The following is a 22,424-nucleotide window of genomic DNA, read 5'->3' as shown; positions in this document are numbered from 1 at the left end:
GAATTCCAATGGGCGGTGGAGACTGTGGGAACTGTGGGATAGCTACCCACAGTGTACCGCTCCGAAAGTCGACCCTAGCCACGGTACTGTGGACGCACTCCGCCAACTCACTGCGCTTAGTGGGGACGAACACAATCGACTGTATAAAACTGCTTCCTAAAAAATAGACTTCTATAAAATCGACCTAATTTCATAGTGTAAACATACCCTTATTTAAGTGCCTAAGAATGGGATCATAGAATCATAGAATATTAGGGTTGGAAGAGACCTCAGGAGGTCATCTAGTCATATTTTGTCTCCTCCAAGGACTCCAAATTTTTAATCTTCCGTCCCCCACCTAAAGTTCTCTGGTGGTGGATATGGTGAACAAGTAGGGTAAGCAACACTACTCCGAGTCTACTCCATATGACAAAGACCAAAAGCACTTAGAACACTTTGCATGGAAGTCCTATTCATCAATGACCCTATAATTTAGGATTTCAAACTATCAGGCGGTCATGGCTAAATATAATTTCACAAACTATAATAAGTTTCTGGTCTTTATTGATCATCTTGAGGAACAGAGGAAACAATTTCTGGACATCATAATGGAGGGTCAGTTGTTAGCCAGGATGTCTCCAAGTGTCCTTGGATGCTGCAGACACTGGTGCCAGATTCATCTCTGTGGCGGTAGTTATGAGCAGTGCATCATGGTTCCAGCTCTCAGGGTTCCCAAGCATGGTTCAGAACACTGTTGAGGACCTCCCCTTCAATGGTTGAAAGTCGTTCTCAGAAACCATGGACAACTCTCTTCAAATGCTAAAAGATTCCAGGGCCATGTTAAGATCTCTGGGTATGTATACTCCTACGAATAAAAAATGATTTAATAGGTCACAAACTGCCCAGAGATCTTGCCCTGCTCTGTTCTCTGGGTTTGAGAGATCTACTGAATCCCCAAGGAAAAGACTTAAGTTCCAGAGGAAGAGGGCTGCTCATCCTCCTTCCACAAGTACCCAGTCATCATAGAAACAACAGTTTTGACACGACAGTTGAGGGTTCAAATCCTCCCACGCCTCTAGTTCAGCAACTGCAACCCTTTGCCCACCTCCCCCTTTTTCCATTTCCAACATGCTTGAAGACAGATCACTACAGATAAGGGGGTTATAGAGATCATAACATTAGACTACACCATCCGCTTTACATCCCTCCCTTCCACCCCCTTTCCCTGTCCCTATTTAGGGACCTTGCTCAAGAGCTTTTTCTGAGGCAAGAAATAGACTCTCTCTTTTGATTAGGAGCAATCGTGCTGGTACTAAAACCTCACAAAGGAAAGGGGTTCTATTTGATGTATTTCCTTGTGCGAAAGAAGGACAGAGGGTAGAGACTGATTTTGGATCTAACTCTACTAAACATTCGTAAAGTTTCAAAAGTTCAGGATGGTGACTCTGGCAGCTATAATTGCTTCACTAGAGGTAAGAGAATGGTTTTTAGCCCTCAACCTATAAGATGCCTATTTCCATATAGCAATACATTCATCTCATAGAAAATACATACGCCTTAGGAATGTTTCCAATACAAAGTACTTCCCTTCGGACTCTCCTAAGCCCCAAGGGTGTTCTCAAAGGTCCTAGTGGTAGAGGCCATTTACCTTCGTCGGGTGGCAATTTTAGTCTTCCGGTATCCTGAGGCCTGGCTGCTTAGGGGCTGATCTTACAAAGCAGTACTGTCATCAACTCAGGTGGCCCTTTCTCTTTGCCAGGAATTGGGTGTTCTGCTCAGTGTAAGAAAATCCACATTAACCCCAGTACAAAGAATATAGTTCAAAGGGGCATGCTAGGATTTGTTGACAGTGCCTACTTTCTCACGGACAGATTCATAGCTTTATCAAGTCTAATAAGACCATTCAAGGGAGTCTTTGAACCTCAGTAAAGAACTGTCTACAGCTCTTGGGTCATATGGTAGCTTGCACCTTTGTGACCAGTGATGCAAGAGTACGCCTTGGTTGCTTTCAGGGCTGGCTCGGAACAATCTATTCATCAACCAGAGAGAGTTTGGACAAGCAAGTAGCTATTCCCCTTCATGTAAAGCATTTCCAAGGGTGGTTGAAAAATCAACTCAGCGTCAGTGCAAGCATTCCTTTCATCTACCCAACTCCAACAACAACAGTGACAACTGATGCATCTCTGTTGGGATGGAGAACTCGCCTGAATACCCTCATGGCTCAGGGCAAATGGTCACCTCCGGAAACCAGTCTCCCCATTAACCTCTTGGAACTCAGGACAGTCAGGAATGCTTGCCTTCATTTCTTATCCCTCATTAGGGGCAAATCCATCGGGCTCGTGACGGACAATATGGCCTGCATGTTCTGTGTCAGCAAACAAGAAGAAGCAAGATTCCCCTCCCTGTGCACCAAAGCAATAATGTTGTGAATCTGGTGTATAGCCCATCAGATCCAAATTTCAGCCATCTACCTCCCTGGTGTTGAGAACCCCACAGCCGATACTCTCAGCAGGTGCTTCTCCCAGGATTAGGAATGGGAGCTGGACTCTCAAATTCTCCATGGTATATTCCAAAATTGGGGACTTCCAAAAATGAACCTCTGCTCTAACTCCAGGACAAGAAGTGTCATCTGTTGTGCTCAAGTAGAGGTCTAGGCCGTCACTCTCTGGGGAACGCCTTTCTCCTATCTTGGATGAAGGGACTATTTTGTGCATTTCCTCCAACGCTGCTAGTATTGAGAGTGATACACAAGATCAGACTCAACAAAGTCAGAGTTATCCTTAAAGTACCGATCTGGCCGAGACAAGCTTGGTATCCTGACCTGCTTCACCTATGTGTCCACCCGATGATCAAACTTCTGATCATTCATGTGGAAAAATTGGAAAGAGTCCAGCGGAGGGCAACAAAAATGATTAGGGGACTGGAACACATGACTTATGAGGAGAGGCTGAGGGAACTGGGATTGTTTAATCTGCGGAAGAGAAGAATGAGGGGGGATTTGATAGCTGCTTTCAACTACCTGAAAGGGAGTTCCAAAGAGGATGGATCTAGACTGTTCTCAGTGGTAGCAGATGACAGAACGAGGAGTAATGGTCTCAAGTTGCAGTGGGGGAGGTTTAGGTTGGATATTAGGAAAAACTTTTTGACTAGGAGGGTGGTGAAACACTGGAATGTGTTTCCTAGGGAGGTGGTGGAATCTCCTTCCTTAGAAGTTTTTAAGGTCAGGCTTGACAAAGCCCTGTCTGGGATGATTTAGTTGGGGATTGGTGCTGCTTTGGGCAGGGGGTTGGACTAGATGACCTCCTGAGGTCCCTTCCAACCCTGATATTCATAGAATCATAATCATATTCTATGATTCTATGATTCCTCAGCTCTTCCAAGATCCAGATCATTTACTTCACCCCAACCTAGGGGTCCTTCGCATCAGAGCATGGTTCCTCGATGGTTCGTGGGATTAGAATCTACCTGCTCTGTGAAAGTACATGTGTTACTCAACGGTAGGAAGTAAAACTGAATTACTTACCTGCAGAAGTGGAACAGGTTCAGCCACTGTTGTCAACACCACTGGCTTGTGTCTGAATCTTCATCACTTTCAGCTATCCTGGACTTACCTGTTGGACCTAAAGAAACCAGGGTCATCAATTAGCTCGATTAAGGTTCACTTGGCTACAGTATCAGCTTTTCGTCCTCCAGTAGAAGGGTTTTCTATATTTGCTCACCTATGTCTTCAAGGTTTATTAAGGGTTTGGGGAACCTCTACGCTCAAGTTAAGGATCACTACTGCAACTTGGGACCTCAGACTAGTACTTAGATATCTCATGAGACTTGCCAAGTGTTCCAAGACTTATTCAAAATCAGCATTAGCAGTCCAGAGTGCTCGCTGGCCAGCTTTTTAAACCTCTTGATTGCAGCTCTTGAGCTGCACCTGCTTTTTTACAAATATTAAACTTTAGTAGCTGCCTTTTAAAATCCTTCTTAGTTACTGTTGGAATGGAAAGTATTTCCTCATTCATCATCATCTTCTATGAATATATCAGCTGGCTTTTTCCCAAAAACAGAACAGAAATATTTATTGAATGCTTGTGCCATTCTTTCATTATTCAATACCATTGTTAGGATTTCTTTTGCTCCTAATATACTTTTAAAAGCCCTCCTTCTTATCGTTCTGAACTCTGCTGGCCATAGGTTTTTCCTTGTGTCTTTTTGATTCCCTTTTCAATTTTCTACCTTTCCTATCTTCCAATTTATATTCATTACTATCAATCTCTCCTTTTTTCCATTTGTTTATATATTGTTTTTTTTTTAAATGTATACTTGCTTTCACTTCACCTTTAACTCAAATTGTTTGTAGCCTCTTTGTCAGTGGTTGCTTTTTGAACATGTAATAAAATGTTCTTAGAGAGTGCCCAGTTATTCACATTCTTTAATTTTTTCCTCCCAGTTGATTTGGCTCAATTGTTTTCGGCATTGTGAAATTGTCCCTTTTAAAGCACCAAGAGTGTGTGTGTGTGTGTGTTTATTTATTTCTATTTACTGGTTAAGACTTTTTTCTGTTTGCACATTGTAAATGTGATCAAGTCATGATCACTTGCACCTAAGCAACCACTAACTTTTAGTTCTGTGATCAATTCCCTTTGATCTATTAGACTGTCCTTGTTCACTAAGGATCTGATCCAGTTGCTGCGATAGCCAGTGGGCATTGGATCAGGCCCTTGGAGAACAGAGCATTCTTGTTATCTGTACGTGGTATTTCTCTGATGAACAAGGTTATTCACCAGCAACTCTCCCTTTGTTTGAAATTCTAGGCAGATTTCTGTCCTGTCTGTTGTTGACACTGTTCCACACTGGAAAGTCTCTCTTCAGATAGGAACAGTTTTCTGTCTTGGTTAAGCAAGAGGGTTAGGGTTGAATATGCTTCTCATCTAACACTTTCCTTCCATCCAGGCGTCTCCCTGTTCAGCCTGTGCGCATCATTTTTGCTCTGGTATTCGTGAGCCTGAGTTGCTGAGCGGAGGCTTGGGTGCTCAGGCTGGCATCTTGCACCTGCATTTTGGCTGGTGCCCCCAAGTGACGTAAGCAAACCTCAAGTGAGTGAGATGAGAGTCTCACTGTGATCATTGTGGAGACGCCACCCCTCCATATGGACCTACCTCCGAGCTCCCCATTTCTCCTGGTGATTTCCTTGTCTGCCTTTTGGCACTTTTCACTTCTGTTTACACACGCAGGAGAGCAGTTGGGGCAGGAGGCAAGGATTAATTTTATTTTGGCCACCCTGAAATGGAGCTTATAGAATGCCAGCAATGGGAGTTCTCCAGTCAGGCCACAGCTGCCCTCACCTTCAGTATTTGTTCCTTTGCCCCCCACCTCTCACGACTGCCCCCTGCACCTGCACCAGCCTCGCTTTCCCCAGGCACCCAGCAACATTCTCCTCTTCACTGTCAAATCAGCCACCCTGGGGAGTTGCTTACAAAATGAGAGCCCCTCTACAATGGTGCTTTAACGGGGCTTTAGCACTGGGGCACAGCCTGGGGGCATGGTGAAAATGGTTTGGTCCCATCCGCGCTGCGTTTGGGGACTGCTGTATTGTAACTGAGTCCCAAAGGGTTATTGAGCTGACAGTGTCGAGTTAAACAAGCCACAGTTGGGCCTTCTCTAGTCCCCTGCTTACCTGCATTAAAGCTCCACGTGGAAGCTCAGAATTGGAGGGGAAGCTGTGTTTTGTTTCAGAGTAACAGCCGTGTTAGTCTGTATTCGCAAAAAGAAAAGGAGTACTTGTGGCACCTTAGAGACTAACCAATTTATTTGAGCATGAGCTTTCGTGAGCTGCAGCTCATTTCATCGGATGCATTTCATCGGATGCATTGGTTAGTCTCTAAGGTGCCACAAGTACTCCTTTTCTTTTTGTGTTTTGTTTAACTTTCCTGCTCCAGGAGGGAGCCTGCTCCCAATGGGTCTGGTCTGTAGCTAACACATCCTGTAAGGTTGAAGTGTCCCTGGTCTGACATGGCTTTCCTTACGGGGGTTCAGTAATGTTTTATTTAGAACATTGGTGAGAATCTGCAGTTGCATTGATATAAACAGCAAATTGATGAAAGCCCCTTGGAACACAGCCATTGCAAGGTAAAAGTATTTGGGGGTGCTTGTGATGTCAGAGGAGTAGGGTTCTCCTCTGACCTTTACCCCAACTCTCTTGGCCACTAGTTTCCCAGCAACAGAATCCCCTGCTGGAAATCCTGGTCTCACAGTAGACGAATGCCTGCTAAGCTCTGTGGCTCCTGCGCCCAGAGGTGCCATGCCTGAGTTGCTCCTGTCCCATGTGTGCTGACTGGATTGCTTTGTTCCCCAGATAAAGGGATGGTGTTTGGCTCCCCGCTGACCGAGGAGGGCATCGCCCAGGTCTCGCAGCTCATCGAATACCTGCACAAGCGTAAGTGACTCTCAGCTCTCTTGCCAGCTTGCCATTTCCAGGGTGCATCCTGCTGGGGCATCTGGGGTTGCTTTAGAATCATAGAATATCAGGAGTGGAAGGGACCTCAGGAGGTCATCTAGTCCAACCCCCTGCTCAAAGCAGGGCCAATCCCCAACTAAATCATCCCAGACAGGGCTTTGTCAAGCCTGACCTTAAAAATATCTAAGGAAGGAGATTCCACCACCTCCCTAGGTAACGCATTCCAGTGTTTCACCACCCTCCTAGTGAAAAAGTTTTTCCTAATATCCAACCTAAACCTCCCCCACTGCAACTTGAGACCATTACTCCTCGTTCTGTCATCTGCTACCACTGAGAACAGTCTAGATCCATCCTCTTTGGAACCCCCTTTCAGATAGTTGAAAGCAGCCATCAAATCCCCCCTCATTCTTCTCTTCCGCAGATTAAACAGTCCCAGTTCCCTCAGCCTCTCCTCATAAGTCATGTATTCCAGTCCCCTAATCATTTTTGTTGCCCTCCGCTGGACTCTTTCCAATTTTTCCACATCCTTCGTGTAGTGTGGGGCCCAAAACTGGACACAGTACTCCAGATGAGGCCTCACCAATGTCGAATAGAGGGGAATGATCACATCCCTCGATCTGCTGGCAATGCTCCTACTTATACATCCCAAAATGCCATTGGCCTTCTTGGCAACAAGGGCACACTGTTGACTCATATCCAGCTTCTCGTCCACTGTAACCCCTAGGTCCTTTTCTACAGAACTGCTGCCTAGCCATTCGGTCCCTAGTCTGTAGCGGTGCATGGGATTACTCCATCCTAAGTGCAGGACTCTGCACTTGTCCTTGTTGAACCTCATCAGATTTCTTTTGGCCCAATCCTCTAATTTGTCTAGGTCCCTCTGTATCCTATTCCTACCCTCCAGCGTATCTACCTCTCCTCCCAGTTTAGTGTCATCTGCAAACTTGCTGAGAGTGCAATCCACACCATCCTCCAGATCATTAATGAAGATATTGAACAAAATCAGCACCAGGACCGACCCTTGGGGCACTCCACTTGATACCGGCTGCCAACTAGACATGAAGCCATTGATCATTACCCGTTGAGCCCGACAATCTAGCCAACTTTCTATCCATCTTATAGTCCATTCATCCAGCCCATACTTCTTTAACTTGCTGGCAAGAATACTGTGGGAGACCGTGTCAAAAGCTTTGCTAAAGTCAAGGAACAACACATCCACCGCTTTCCCCTCATCCACAGAGCCAGTTATCTCGTCATAGAAGGTAATTAGATTAGTCAGGCATGACTTGCCCTTGGTGAATCCTGTGCTTTGTGGCACAGGGCAGAACACTGGGCTCCAAACTTGAGCGTTTTGCTTGGATTATGTGCTGGTGCTGTGACCCAGAGTCACCTGTAGCAGCTCCTAGCCTGTCTCTCACCTCTCTGATTTTGCAAGCATTCCTTCTGCCAGAGCTGTAGGGCACATCCTGGGGCCCTGGGGCTGTATATAGCCCACTGAGTAAGGTTTTCTATATGGGATCCCGTACAGGTGGCTAGAAGAGAAATTGGGAGAGGGCTCCTTGTGTCAAAGGTCGGGAGCCCCCTCCTCATGGTGAGTGATCTCTTTCCCACTCCCTGCCGAGCAGATCTGCGAATGGAGGGCTTGTTTCGAGTGCCAGGGAACAGTCTCAGGCAGCAGACCCTGAAGGATGCCCTGAACAGCGGGTCTGATATTGACCTGGAATCGGGGGAGTTTCACTCCAATGATGTGGCCTCTCTGCTGAAGATGTTCCTGGGTGAATTACCAGAGCCCCTGCTGACACACAAGCACTTCCAAGCCCACCTCAAAATTGCAGGTGAGTAGGTAACGGGGGCAGTGATAGAAACGAGGAATGGGAGCTGAGCGAGCCTCCTCGAGGGCAGCTTATGTCAATGGGCAACACACTGGAATGTTTGTCTCTTTTGGGAACTGGGTCTTCTGACAGGGGAGGGACCCAAAAGGCGAATAACCCCGAGGGTGTTTTTCCTGTGTACTTTTCAGCCCCATGGGCAGGAGTTAAACAGCATGTGGAGGGTTCCCGGGGGTGATGGAGCCAGGGTAGGCATGTCTGGAGAAGTACAATGTATGAGGGGGAGGGTTGATGGGGGTTGGAGGCGGTAACTGGTCAGTATGGACATAGCTTCCTAGTTACGGAGACCTGAGGGGCTCCAAGTGGCTTCAGCTTCTACGCCCTGGCTTGCAGGCCTGATGCAGTTTGATGACAAGGGGAACAAGACCAGTACACCGGATAAGGAGAGGCAGATCGAAGCTCTGCAGCTGCTCTTCCTGATCCTCCCCCCGCCCAATCGCAACCTGCTTAAGCTGCTGCTGGACCTGCTCTACCAGACGGCCAAGAAACAGGACAAGAACAAGATGTCTGCCCACAACCTGGCTCTCATGTTTGCACCCCACATCCTGTGGCCCAGAAATGTAAGCAACACTTAGCAGCAGCTGGGTTATACTGCAGGGAAGAGCAGCGGAGCTGGGAGGGGCTCCGGATTACAGCAATAGATGAGGCTGTGGGCCAGGACTGGAGGGTGCTGGCCAGGCTGTGTGGGGGACACAGGAGTGGGAGAGTGGGCTGGGCTGACAGTCAAGATTCAGGGGCCTTGGCAGAGCTGTGTTGGGAGATGCTGGTGCCATGGCTGCTGCCTGCCATAGGATTGACAGCCGTGTATATTGCTTCCTCTTTTTCAATACTTCTGAAAAGTCACCAAACTCCTGCTGTTCCTAAGAATTGCCTTGTGAGCGATGCATGTGGCCTGAGGGATGCACTGCAGCCCTTCCTCTGCAGGGCCACCTGTGCCTGCTGCTAAACTTCTGCTCTGAAGTGCAGGTGCCTGAGACCCTGGGCTGTCCTCCTGGCACAGGCTTTGGATCTGTGTCCAGTGCAATAGAGGCCTGAGCAGAGGGACAGGATCTTCCTGGAAAGTCAGCCAGCACACTCAGCCTCCTCCTCTTCTAATGCTCGTGCGTGGGCTTTGTCCCCTCTCCAGGTGACAGCAAACGACCTGCAGGAGAATATCACAAAGCTGAATGAGGGCGTGGCCTTCATGATCAAACACTCGCAGAAACTCTTCAAGGTCAGTGCGCCCCACGGGGGCCTCGGACCCCTGCTCTCCCTGTCGCTTCCACACACCCTTTCTGGAGGGGCTCTCAGGGTGCTGCGGCTGGCTGGTGACACTGCCTGTGCTCTCCTGAGAGGGGTAACCGAGAGGTGCCAAGCTAGTGACCCAGCAGAAGCGAAGTGCACAGGTCTGAGATGCCTGAACTTGGCCTCTTCCTCCTTTGGCTGGTTGAAAGCACAGGGCAGAGTAACAGCACCCTCTGCAGGCCAGTTCAGGCACTGGCTTTGGCAGGCTCCAAAGCATGTTTGTTTCATAGGGGACGTTCACAAGGGCCATTTTTGGGGAACTTAGGGTCCCTATTTACGGGAGAACATCTCCTGGGGCTCTCCCGTGGTGAGTGCTGATAGGAGCTGAATCTGTATCCAGGTGGGATGTCCTCGGTCTCATAGATATTCATGCACATGGCGAAGCCTCTCCCAGGGCTGGGGCTGAGCTGGTAGGCTGTGACCAGAGGAGAGGCCCAGCTCTGCATGCTCCAGGTGCAGGGTGGGTTGGTGGGACATTGCTAAGGGGCTCTCTGCACCAGTCCAGGTCCTCTCAGGGAGGACCAAATTCATTTGCAGGGTAGGGTGGGTCTTGGCCATGCAGCACGCTCCTCAGCCATGCTAGGGTCTCCAAGGCCTGGGGCTGCCATTCTCAGCATGCCCGTTTTCTCTCTGCAAGGCCATACCGTCTCTAGGTGAGCATTTCTTCCTCTCTTAGTCAGGCTCTGGTTTGGGGTATCAGCGACTGGGTCAGTTGTTTGCATGTGGAAAAAGCACTGCAGACCCTTTTCAGGGTACGTTGGGCTGGCCGTACTCTCTCGGTTCCATTGGGGTTGGCTTCGTGTCTCAGCAGAAGCGCATTGTACCACTAGCTCCTGTGAGTCCAGAGGGGCTGGTGGGTGTGCAGTGTGGTCCAGGGCCCAGGGGAAATGCCAGCTTTCGCCTGTGCTCACTGCCTACCTTCCCTCCCTGTCCAGGCTCCAGCATACGTTCGAGAATGTGCCAGGCTGCACTACCTGGGGTCCAGGGCGCACGCTTCAAAGGTGAGGACAGCAGATGAGTGGCTGCCCACGGGGAAGGGACAGGTGCTGGGAAGAAAGCATGTCACTCCCAAGAACAGGATCTGCCCAGAGAGTGGAGGGGGATTCGGAGTTAGCAGGTCCCTGGGAAAGCTGCCATGGGACCATGGCTCAGGATCACCCGCGTGATGGCACTGGGGAAATCAGGACCTTTGCAGGAGGGAGGAGCTGGAGCATGAATACCATGGCAGCCCCCAGATCTAACACCAGGCCTATTATCTGTCCCCAGACACAGTATGTGTAGTGACTAGATACTTCTTTGCTGGGCTGTCATGTTTAAACCAAGCTGAGCAATTCACATTAACCACTGGGGTCAGGCCATTCTTGGTCCGGGGGCAGTACAGGCTGCTGCCGCAAGGGGGATCAGACCCTCCACTAGATGGGGAAAGAGAATTTCTCCCCTTGCTCTCCAGCAAACTAGCCCTTCCCCATCTAGCTGAAGGAACTGGAATGATGCGCTGAAGGGAGAGCTGCACCAAGTCCTTCTCGGCCTGGGGGAGCTGCTGCCCAGTGGTGTCCAGGGGACAGGAAGAGCCAGGGGAAGTCACCTCACTGCCGCCCCCATGCTGGGCACAGCTCTGATGGGTTTGTTAGTGGACCGTTGCTGCACAGCAATGGGAATGGGGTGTGACCAAGTCTTGCTCGGGAGCCGGCACAGCTGTTCCTGCGGGCCCTCAGACGCAATGGCTGGTTTGGGTTTTGTAACGAGTCATGTCGCTTTCTGGGATCGCGGGCGCGCGCACGCTGTGGAGCGCAGCAGGCTGGCACTAGGGCAGGGAGTGACGTGGGAACATGACGTGGGAACTTTCCCAGGATGACCTGGATTTGCTGACATCTGCTGGGTCCAAGGAACTCCAGCCCCTGAAGTCTCAGAAGCGGAGCAGGCTGGATCCTTGCCACCGGGAGGAGACGCAGCAGCGCACGGAGGAGGCGCTGAAGGAGCTCTTCCACCACGTCCACAGCATGCCAGACTCTGCTAAGAAGAAAAAGCTCATCCGGCAGGTAGTGTTCAATGGGCAGGGGCTGGTCCGAGGGAGCACACCACTGGCTGCAGGCTCCCAGAGGCAGGGCTCGCCCACAAAGCCACCCACAGATCCTGAGCAGGCAGGGGGCTTGGGGTGCTGTGCCCTAGAGCTGAGCCGGGTAGCTGGGTGGGGTGACTGGAAGATAACATCATTGTTGGTTTACACCTAACATGCTGCCCTGTGTGTTCTCTCTAGTTTCATAAGCATCCCGGCACTCTCACCCCTGGGCCCGATGCACCGACACCCCCAGTACAGAGGCGCACCCGATCCCGCTCCTTTAGCGGCCTCATTAAGGTAACTGCAGCTCCCCATCAGAGCGCTGTCTGTTGCGGGTCTCTGGCTGAAGTCCCTCTCTGGCCCTGCCTGCTGCCATCTCCTATGCTTCGGGGCAGCTCCCAAATCTCACAGGCCTGGCTCTTTGCAGTGTGTTGGGATGGTCCAGCTTAGTGATGCCCTCTGCTCCGGTGCAGTGGTCGGAATAGTAAACCAAGTGTTGAGGTGCCTGAGGAAAGGGATAGCAAACAAAACGGAGACTATTCCAATCCTCTACATCAGCCCCAGGGCATACGCGTGTGCGTACGGGTCACCCCGGCTCCAGAACAGCCTAGAAGGGGCCCAGGAACAGGCGACAAGCTCTGGAGGGACTGAAAAGCCTGGAGTGGGTTACTGGAGAGAGGGGCCAGGAGAGGGATACGAAATACTGAATGGCGCAGAAAGAACAGACTGTGCTCTGGTTACCCTGCATAACGGCAGAGCAACGACGTTGGGAGACAGCACATGTAAATCATGGGGTCATCTAGTCCAAAGCGTTTCTCAACCCTCTTGATACCAGGGACCGGCTTGCTGCCTTCCTAACCTGTGTCAGGGAGATCTCCGGGGCCGGTGCCGGTCCACAGACTGGTCATTGAGAAACATTGAGCTAGTATAACCCCTGGCCAAGAGGCAGGATTTGTGGTGTCTAACCCATCTCAGAGAGATGGCTCCAGCCTCCTTTGGAAACCTCCAGCAAAGGAGCTTCACGACCTCCCGAGGTATCTGTTCCATTGGTCTACTGCTCTTATAGTTAAGAAGTTTTTCCTGAGCTTTAATTTAAAAGTAAAACTGCTAAGACCTTTCTACACCATGCATAACCAGTTGGGGAACTCACTGCCCCGGCTGTCAGAGCTAGTAAGATATGGGATTAGCGGCTTCTCTTGATAATCAGCATGTCTGCAGGTTCGTGAGAAAGGGGAACGATAATATCGGTGTGAGGATAGAAACATCCTGCACCAGGGCATGAGGTGGCCACCACTTGACAGCTGGGGAAAGAAACTTCCCTCGTGGTGCGTAACTGCCCAGTTCCCTCGGGGTGTTTCACACCTTCCTGTGGACAGCTTGTGTCAGCCACTGTCAGAGACAGGATATCGGGCTAAACGGGCCCATTCTGGTCTCAGGCCCAGTGTTTGTGCCCATGCAAAGTGAAGTGAGTGTCTTGCATCCTGCTGTGACAAAGTCAGTCTGATGGCTGCAAGAGAGTGGTGGAAGACAGTATGAGAATGATAAAGACCCTTTTTCCTACCAGCTGAGAAGGGGTTACCTCAGGTCAGTTCAGGACACCTGAGTCCAATTAAGGGCTGCTGGAGATCTTTACAGACCCCTCCTCTGGTGAGAGAGGGAGAGGAGGGCTGAATGCCTGTTTAGGGGAAGGACTGACACCCCAGGGCCTACAACAGGACAACACCCCCCCCACTCCCCCCCCCACAGCGAGGGGGCAGGGAAAGGTTTGTGTTTGTAAATTGGTTTCTCTTTGTTTGATGGAGGAGCCCTCCTAGGGCCTGCCCCAAGGCATACCTCCAAAATCCTGATAAGTAAACCCAGCAGGGGAAGAGAAACATTGTCCGGAGTGTGGCTGCTTTACCCCAGGCCCCACCGCTGCCAGAGGGGGAAATGCTGGGAGGAGGTGCCCGGCCACACCTTCCTTTGAGCAAACCTTGTTAGGTCAGATTTCAAGTTGGTCCTGTTTGCAGGGAGTCTTTTGCTTCTTTTCCCAACATCCAGCTGCTGGCCATGTGAGGCTGTGATTTGAACCCAGAATCCTCATCCTATCCCAGCGCTCCCCTCCCTGCTTAAGGCCTCTCACAGCACTTACCAACAACCCTCTCTTTTTTCTAACTCAGCGGAGGATGCTGGGGAACCCGCTGATCTTGGAAAGGAAAAGCAGGGACTCCACACCAGAATCCGAGCGAGCCAGCAAAGAGAGCCTCCACCTGGTAAGAGCTGGGCCTGGGGACTTTGCTTCAACAGGGGCGTGTTGGCTGCGCTCTGCTGGAGTCTGGGCCTGTGGATGATCTGTCTGCAATCAGACACGAGGCCAGAAGATGCCATTCTGGGGACAGCCCTTTGTGCAACCCAAGGCTTGGGATGGAGACAGCCCTGGAGTTCAGTGCTGAGTCTCATCTGGGCGGAGCTCCTCTGGCTCTAGTTGTGCTGTGGAAGTTCTCTCCTGGCTTCTCTGCCCTCCGTAGTTTATCCCATTATATCAGCCTCGCTCTCACACTCCTCCTAAAGCTGCTTCTCCCACTTCACCATGATCTTTGCCATGGCGCTCTCTGAGGGACTGAGCTGAAGATTCATGTTAGGAGCACAGGACCTCCTGGCCATGGAGTCCAGTCCCTGATATCTCAGGGAAGTCCTGTCAGATTGTCCCCATCATTGACTTATCAAGCTCCAGGTTGTTTGCTCCACTGCTCCTACTGGGAGGCCGCTCCAGATTGCTTCCCTGTGAGGATTAGAAACCACCTTCTCATTTCCAGCCTTAGTTCCCTTTGTTCTGGTGCCAGCAGTGTCCTTTAGCTGCAGCAGCTCTTCTCCCTCTCAGCTGTTTACCCCCAGGGTATTTATAGAAAGCAACTGATCCCCTCTCAGCCTGCACTGTGCTAGGCTGAATAAGCCACCGTCTTCCAGTCTCCTCTCAGAAGCTCGCTCTCCGTTCCCCTGATCATCCTAGGAGCCCTTCTCTGCACTGTTCCAATTTGAATTCAGATTATTTTCATATTTACCTCCGGGCCAGCCCTGCATCTTTCCTCTCACTCCTTCAGTCCCAGGCCCAGGTCTGTTTGGTGGGTTAATCTAGACTAACCAGCAGTTTAAGGCAAAGGCAGTCTACTCCCTGCACAGGAGATCATTGTCCTTTGTGGGGTGTGGGTAACACCATGTCCTGTGCCAGTCGAGGTGAATTTGGACTTGGGTAAGAGACTAACTATCTACTTAGCATGGTCTGCTTGCAAGGAAGATCTTGGAGTGCCAGTTTATCCCCCAGCCTGTCTCTGCTCCCTCTGACCCTTCTGCCTCTGTCTCACCATTTAAACCGTGTCCAGTTACAGAGGCCTCCTGAATCTCCAGCAAGTCATGGGACCCGAGCAAGGCTAAAATTGTCTGAGGGCAGGAAAGAGGTGAGAAATTCTGCACGCACAAGGTACCATACACACATGTTGATCTCCACACCACTCCAGTACGCGTAAACCCCTGCAGCCCATTGCATTCTAAATTGCGGTCTGTGCCTGCCTTCATCTTGAATATGGGAATGGGGCCTGCAGGATGACAGATCCCAGCATGCAATGCTCCATTTCGGTTTAAGTTGCCTGGATCGTTGTGTATTGGGAGCTACAGTGCCTTGGGTCTTTCTCTCTGTATTAAAGAAGGGGGTTGCTGCAGTCTGCTGCGTGTGCTTGGCCCCTTTGGAAGTCAGGGCGGGAGTCTCATGCTGGGCTTCCATACCCAGAATGAGTGGGTAGGATGAAAATATTGACTAGGTGCAGCTGTCAGGCTGCTGGCGAGCAGAGGTGTGGCGCTTTGGAATGTGCTGGTTAAAGCCGTGGCCAGCTCTAGGGCACGGTTAAAAGCCCCCTGGGAAGGGAGTTCAGCCCAGCTCCCAGTGCTGAATGTCAGCCCCAGCCAGGCACTTCCCAGGACAGTGCTGTCAGAAAACACAGCTGTCTGAAACTTGCTGGGCTGGCAGCTGGTCTAAGAGGGAGGGACAGAGTGACACGCAGAAGCAGCATGGTGGTGGGAGAGCTGAGGTCTGCTAGGAGATGGGCGCTGGCTTGGCGGGTGCTAGAGGAGGAGAAAGGAGGGTGACCAGTTACTGACCCTGTAGGGATTGTTCATACCTTGTGCCAGCTCGCAGGAGACGCTGAATAGCTGTGAGTCCCAGGGTCTTCCGCTCGCCTACCACTGGGGCTGCCCCGAGACCTCAGCTTGCGGGGAGAGAAACATGAGCCCTTCACACTCAGTTATACTCAGCCTTTCGGGCGTATTAACAGCTGTAATTCCTCTGGCCCAGGACTCCCGTAAACATCTGCAGGCCCCTGTGCCTTCCACCAAGGAGTCGTCCATCTGAGCAGCCAGGCACCAGCCCTTGTGTGCAGCAGAAGTCTGGACGTGTAAGCTGTGACTAATGCCTGCTGCATCTCAAGCTGTGAGAGGACTTAGTGCCGCAGCCTCCGGCGATCCCTCTAATCCAGCTCACCAGTGCTTGGCTTGCAATGGGGCTTGCTGCAAGAACAATGAGGACGCTGACTTCTCTATGTTAATATGGGCAAACCACTATCTAACCAAGCACCTGCAGGGTGTGTCTGAGGAAGAGCTGGAGAGCCCGTTGGAAGAAGGCAGGAGCTTTGTATTCACTGGTTTTGTTCAGTGCTCCGGGTTCTCACTCTCTGAGCTTTTAACATGTTTGTCTTGTTTTTACGCCCTGCCTCCCATCAACAACCAGAGCGGTCAGCCGCATCCAGGCAGCTAACTGTCTTACTAGCTCTTGTGCAGTAGTCTCTCCATGCGGGTATCGATGGAGGTCAGAGGATGGCTGCAGCATCTCAAATCCCCAACCCCAGGGGTCACTTCTGCATTCCTGACAGGCTGCGTGCCTGGCTTGGCCATGGCAGCCCCATGGCAGCGGTATAAGGGGAATTGGGGGGTGACATCTTAATGGCAAATGGCAAAGAAGCAGATTCCAGAATAAACTCTCATCATCCTGATGTTAACAGAGCCCCTTAGCTACAGTCCCTGCTACTTAAAGGGTAGTCGGTAGAAAGCACCCAGTGAAACCAGCCCAGGGAACAGACTGTGTGGTCTTTAACTAAAGGTCAGACATAATTATAGAGGGAACCTTGAGGATACTTCAGAGTGCTTGTTTACGCAAGGGCTGTGTCTCCTGCCGGGAGGTGCTGGAAGGCAGGTTTCTCTGCGTCTGAAGTGGATTGTGTTTCCATGTACCTGTCACCTCCCTGCACCCTGCTTCCTCTCCCATCACACTGATTGCCAAGCCGGGAAGGTCTGTCTCCTTTCTAATCAGCCGCCGACTGCCTGGCACATCCAGCATTGCCGCAGCACCATGCTGGTCACCTCCCAGTTGTTTCGGTGGTCGAGGTGTCTGGAGGACAAGGAGGGGGTAGCTAATGGCTTTTCACAGTCTCTATCTAGGGGGTGCTGAGCCAGGCAGAATCTCTTGAATGGGAAAAGGGGTGGGAGGGGGAGGCAGACAGGTTGTCTGGAGCTATCATGGTGATGTGACCTCCCATCGCTCAGAAGCAGGTGTCCACGGCAGCCAGGCAGAGCCCTCGTGGGAGCAGTGCAGGGGCGAGGGTGTTGCTTGGTGGGTGCTGGAAGCTACCGGCAGCTTTCCAAGTGATGGCTGGAGATAGGTTTGCCAGGCCCAGTGCCCTGGGATACGTACCTCCCTCTGTCAGTGGTACCGAAGACTGGCCTGTGGACTGTGTATTGTAACCAATATGCTGATCACATACAGGGGACTGCAGGGACTGCAGACTGCCTGAACAATCAGTTAGCAAGCTGTCACCTGAGGTGCGGGAGAAGACTGGATCTTGGCTCAGAGCTGCAGAAATGGGATGAAATACCTAGACCCAGAATAAGCCCCCATTGCAGCTGGTCACCGGCAGCTGTCTGGTTCATTAAGCTGAAGTACTCTGCTAAGCCAATACCTCAGCCACATGTCTGTGTGAGCACTGTGGTGTATGGTGATACACAAGATCACCACTGTGAAGTAGAGGCTGAATCAGTAGGGGAGCCAGCTAAACCCTTCTGAGCCCTCCTAGATGGAGCAAGTAATCACTGAAATCCAATTACAATTGTCTCCTAAGCTGGAGGGGCCAGCAGGGTAGAGCTCCATCCATGGCAGATTCTCCATGTTTGAGGATTGGTGACAGCAGGTGTGAACAGAGACCGAGCAGTGAGGTGAGCCCAGCTCTAGGCAAGGGGCAGAGCTGTGCATGCAGGTCCCTGACCCAAGTTCTGCCCTGTTCGTCTAGTGTCAGAGAAGCAGCGTGGCCAGTGGGCAGGACACTGCTAGTGGACGTAGGGGACTGAGCTAGGATTCTGTTCCTGGTGCTGCCACGCAGCGGGCATGTGACTTGCCCAGGACACCCTGCACAGTGGCAGAGGTGGGTATGCCCAGACTCCCAGTCCCCCCTTTGGATCCCTAAATGCCACCAACAGAGAGTCAATTGGAGGTACTGGATTTGTGTGTTAGTTTAAAATAACTCCCCCCCTCTAAGCCCCCCTTTAATGGAGCCGTGAGTCACTTTCTTCATAAAGGTTCCAAACTGCTTCATGTTCACAGACAGCTACGAGGAAAACTGGGTTTTTAGCTCCCCTTCAAATGCCCCCGAAGCGGTGCCACGCACGGGGCTCTGTCTGGCACACAGAGTGGAGCAGCATCTCCTTACCTGGCTCAAGGACATGCTGTGTCTTTGTGCTGAGCCTCGTTTTCTAGCTAGGAGAGGTTTGTCTCTGTCCTTCCCAGCTGAACAGTATCAGCCCTGCATTCTGCATGGCTCACAAACCCCCCACCCTCTGGCTGCGGTTGGGTGTGGTGCCAAAGTGAGGGGGCTTGTAGGTCCCACGGGAAGGATGAGTCCCATGCCTGCCCTCATTTCTAATCAACAAGGTGCTCCTTGAATACTGTGGGTCCCAGATTGCTCCTCCATTGGCTCCTTCATGTTCTGGGACTCCATGGCCCGCCCCTCCCTGAGACAGCCGAGGTATGGCCTTGGGGCTCCTGACAGTTTGGGCACTTGCCAGGTAACCCTTTGGGATCCCGATTGGCCTGGCTCAGTTCCACCAGGTCTGGAGCCAGGCTGGAGAGTCTGGAGCCCTGTCCTGGTCCTGTTCCAGTCTGCTTCTCTCTGCCTCAGCTAGCTGGGGCTGCTTGACATTGCTCTGGGGATCCAGGCCCCAGCCCTGCCCTTGGCTGCCTCTGTCCTTGCCACCACTAGTCGGAGGCTGTTGCATGTCCTGTCCCTTGACGTTATTTGGAATAGCTCAATCCCAGGAAGGTGTTTCTCGGCCGGGGAGAGTCCAGAGAGGCAGCCTGGGCCAGGGAGTAAGGACGTGGCTTGTGTGTTCAGTGCAGCGTCCACCAGCACATAGACCCGGGGCTCGTATTGCTGCGAGGCAGTGCCGGGGTAAATGGGCCTGTACAGACCCCCCTCAGGAACCCTTTTGTAAATAGCCTGTATCGGATACGCTGTTGGGCAGACGGATAACGCAGCCTAGCAGCAGAAACGGCAGCCGACGAGCGAACAGTTATTGCGCCAAGCAAGCAGCATTGTGTGCGTGGGGAGCTGGAGCGAGCGCTAGGAGGTGCTGCTGGCAGGTGCAGCTCCCCCCAGAGAACGAGAGCAGCAGTGATGCTGGAAAGCCTGACGGCTTGCTAGGGCCTGTGAGGAGAGACGTGTGTGTGCACCCGCCCTGAATGGTGACCCTGGGACTGCACCGACCCGTTCAAACACTCCACGGTGCCAGAGACCGACTGAAAACCAGCGTGGTCCTTGTGCAGGGGGCAGCCCCTTCACTGGAGCCTGGTGCTACTCCAGTACAGGTCGTTGGCCACTCCCTCTACCCAGTGAGGGACAGGCCAGGTGCCCGGTTAGTGCTTCCCTCCAGCTTAGCAAGGCCAGCCTCTGCTCCTAGCCTCAGTCCTTGCGCAGGGGCATTGCCCGTCTCCTAGCTCCCCAGGGAAGGAGGGGCAATGTTCAGGCTCCTGATAGATCCCAGCCTGGCCTGGCTGTTAACTGGGTTTCTTGCTGTCCCCATTGCGGGGTTTCTGGATTCCACGGAAATACCGTCTGTTCTGCCGGGACTTTGTCCGTGGGGATTTCAGTGCAGGACACAAGGGATCACACCCCAGCTGGGAGCACCCTCCATCCTGTGCACTCTGTGGGCAGAGGGGACTCGTGGTGCGTCTCTGGACATTGCCAGCCCAGCTGCAGAGCCCACAGGAGCTGCAAGAAACCACTGGGTGCCAACTCGTCACTTATGGCCACAGGGGCTGTAGTAGCTACGAGAACCCCTAGCCTGGGCTGTGCCCGGTGCCCCATCTGCTAAGCGTGGCACTGCTGGTGACGTGGCCCTAGCGAGCCTGGCCCTGGAGCCGGGGCATTCAGTGTCGTTTTTAATCTTTGTCCTTATTTATATGTGCAATGTGTGATTGTCAGTCTTAACGGGGAGTTCCCATATTAAAGGCTTGTTAGCGCTCTACACTCAGTGGCTTATTCTCGGCTTCATTGGGTCACCTCCTGCTGTTTGATGAGGATTTGGGGGTGGGTTTGTTTGCTCTGGGGGGTGGGGGGATAGCTGTTGACCAAGCCAGTCCCTTCATCTGGTCTCAACAGCACCGAGGGGTCAAGCAGCTGGGCATGGGCAACTCTGAGGAATGGCGGGGTGACTCGGGCAGCGGTGACCCTGCGGGATGGTGGAGGGGAGGAGGCACATCAGAATGGCCATACTGGGAGGGAGACCAAAGGTCCATCTAGCCCAGTGTCCTGTCTTCCGACAGTGGCCAATGCCAGCTGCCCACAGGGACTGAACAGAACAGGGAATCATCTAGTGACCCATCCCCTGTCGTTCCCTCCCAGCTTCTGGCAAACAGAGGCTAGAGACATTGTGAAGCCACGCTCCTACCCATTCAGGCTCTTCAAAGGTTTCCTGCAAACGGCAGGGGTCCCCCACACGTGCTGTTCCTTCAGCTGGCCTCCGTAAGCGCCCCACCACTTTTAATCTGGGTGGATAAAAATCAGAGGTTTTAATTTAAATCTTTTTTTTTTTAAATGTGTACGCTGCTCACTCTTTGCTTTCTGCCCATTTCATTGTCTTGCCTGGAACAAGTGGTAATTTTGGCTGGGTGAATAAATGACACTTTTTTTTTCTCATCCCCTTGGTAATGGGCATTAGATTTTGTGCTGAGGCTGCTAAATTGTGTATGAAGATAGATGCAGACAGCTCTGGGCTGTGTTCCCATGGAATTCGGAGCCTCGTCTGGGAGCCGATGTCTGGCTGGCAGCTCGTCTGCGGGACCCCATCTCTGAGGCTGTGTCGGTCTCCATCCTGCTTTGATCCTCTTTCCTTTTGATCCTCTGGAAGGAGAAGATGTTCAGGGTTTCTGGGAGTTTGATTCCGGGGCTAATCCCTGTGAGGAGGCCAGATGGAAGCTGTGTCCAGCACTACACTCTGCTGGTGCTGGGATCAGTGGTGGCCCTGCTCAGCAGGAACTTCACGGGGGCTGATTTTAGTGCAAATGCAGACGGGGGAGTAGTGTGGGCTGAGACGCTCTGTTCCCTCCGTAGCCCGTGTCACGGAGTCCCCGGGCGATGCTCTGGAGCTGCTCCCTACGAAGCCAGGCAGGACTCTGGGGCAGTCGCCTTCCTGTGAGCAGCCTGTCTGCAGGACACACAGCTCACCCAGCTCCCACCTTCCTGGGTCTGACCTCGGAGCATTCAGCGTCCTCTGCCCCTCCGTGTGCTTCCCACAGCGAGTCCGCCAAGGCGGGGTCCTGGGGAAGCCAGAGGGTCCTGCCCCCCAACTCCGCAGTCAGACGTGACTCTCAGCCAGCCAGTAAAACAGAAGGTTTATTAGACGACAGGAACATGGTCTAAAACAGAGCTTGTAGGTGCAGAGAACAGGACCCCTCAGCTGGGTCCATTTTGGGGGGCAGTGAGCCAGACAACCCCGTCTGCCCTTCACTCCATGTCCACAGCCAGCCCCAAACTGAAACTCTCTCCAGCCCCTCCTCCTCTGGGCTTTCCCCTTTCCCGGGCCAGGAGGTCACCGGATTCCTTTGTTCTCCAACCCTTTAGCTCTCACCTTGCAGGGGGGAAGGACCAGGCCATCAGTGGCCAGGAAACAGGGTGTTGGCCATTCTCTGTGTCCAGACCCCTGCACACACCTGCCCTCCAGGGCTCTGCAATGATCATACACCCTTACCCCACCCCCTAGATACTTAAGAACTGCCATGGGGAAACTGAGGCACCCCCACAATATTCAGAGGAAACATTAAGAACAGTCCCGCTTCATCACAGCCAGCCAGTCGGTGCTTCCTCCTCCCAGACGCTCAGCCATTGGGCCTACCTGGAGTGTTCAGGTCTCTCCCCCCCGCCTGGGGGCCCAGGGCCATGCTGGGGAGGGCCAAGGGGACTCGGAGTCCCTCATTGCTTGGCAGTAGGCTGAGCTGCAGCTGGCTGGGCCTGACCCACTGTTAGCTTTGGCACTGGCTTCAATGGGAGCAGGAGCAGGCTTGTAATTAAGCTACAGAGTTCTGGCCTCCAGCTGGTTAATTTCCTGTCCCCTTGCCCACCCTCCCAGCCCCACCTGCACCTTCTCATCTTTCTCTTCCATGGCTTGGGACTGTCTCCCTCCAGTGTTGAGACTGGTCTGTGCCTTGCTGGGGGAGGAGGAAGCTGCCTGGCAGCCTGAGGGCTGGCACAGCCCCAGC

The 22,424-nt window shown here is 52.3% G+C and overlaps 1 protein-coding gene across 3 annotated transcripts in view; it reads left to right on the top strand.

The window, feature by feature from the left end:
- The window catches only part of ARHGAP19 (Rho GTPase activating protein 19), a 57,780-nt gene extending 37,586 nt beyond the window's left edge, over window positions 1-20,194 (top strand). The window contains exons 3-12 of one of the 3 annotated variants that reach the window (XM_077823346.1): window positions 6,326-6,406; window positions 8,050-8,259; window positions 8,647-8,873; window positions 9,440-9,526; window positions 10,533-10,598; window positions 11,448-11,636; window positions 11,855-11,953; window positions 13,816-13,908; window positions 15,016-15,090; window positions 15,981-20,194. In XM_077823346.1, coding sequence (XP_077679472.1) covers window positions 6,326-6,406; window positions 8,050-8,259; window positions 8,647-8,873; window positions 9,440-9,526; window positions 10,533-10,598; window positions 11,448-11,636; window positions 11,855-11,953; window positions 13,816-13,908; window positions 15,016-15,090; window positions 15,981-16,037 — 1,184 coding nt within the window. In that variant the 3' untranslated portion in view covers window positions 16,038-20,194. The remainder of the gene's footprint in view (window positions 1-6,325; window positions 6,407-8,049; window positions 8,260-8,646; window positions 8,874-9,439; window positions 9,527-10,532; window positions 10,599-11,447; window positions 11,637-11,854; window positions 11,954-13,815; window positions 13,909-15,015; window positions 15,091-15,980) is intronic. The other 2 variants (XM_077823349.1, XM_077823347.1) reach the window with 2 other exon arrangements.
- Window positions 20,195-22,424: the final 2,230 nt, after the last annotated feature.

Source organism: Eretmochelys imbricata, chromosome 7 (genome assembly GCF_965152235.1).
Source record: "Eretmochelys imbricata isolate rEreImb1 chromosome 7, rEreImb1.hap1, whole genome shotgun sequence".
Taxonomy (NCBI): Eukaryota; Metazoa; Chordata; order Testudines; family Cheloniidae; genus Eretmochelys; species Eretmochelys imbricata.
Note: the sequence above shows the minus strand (reverse complement) of the source record. Positions and strands in the feature narration are given on the sequence as shown.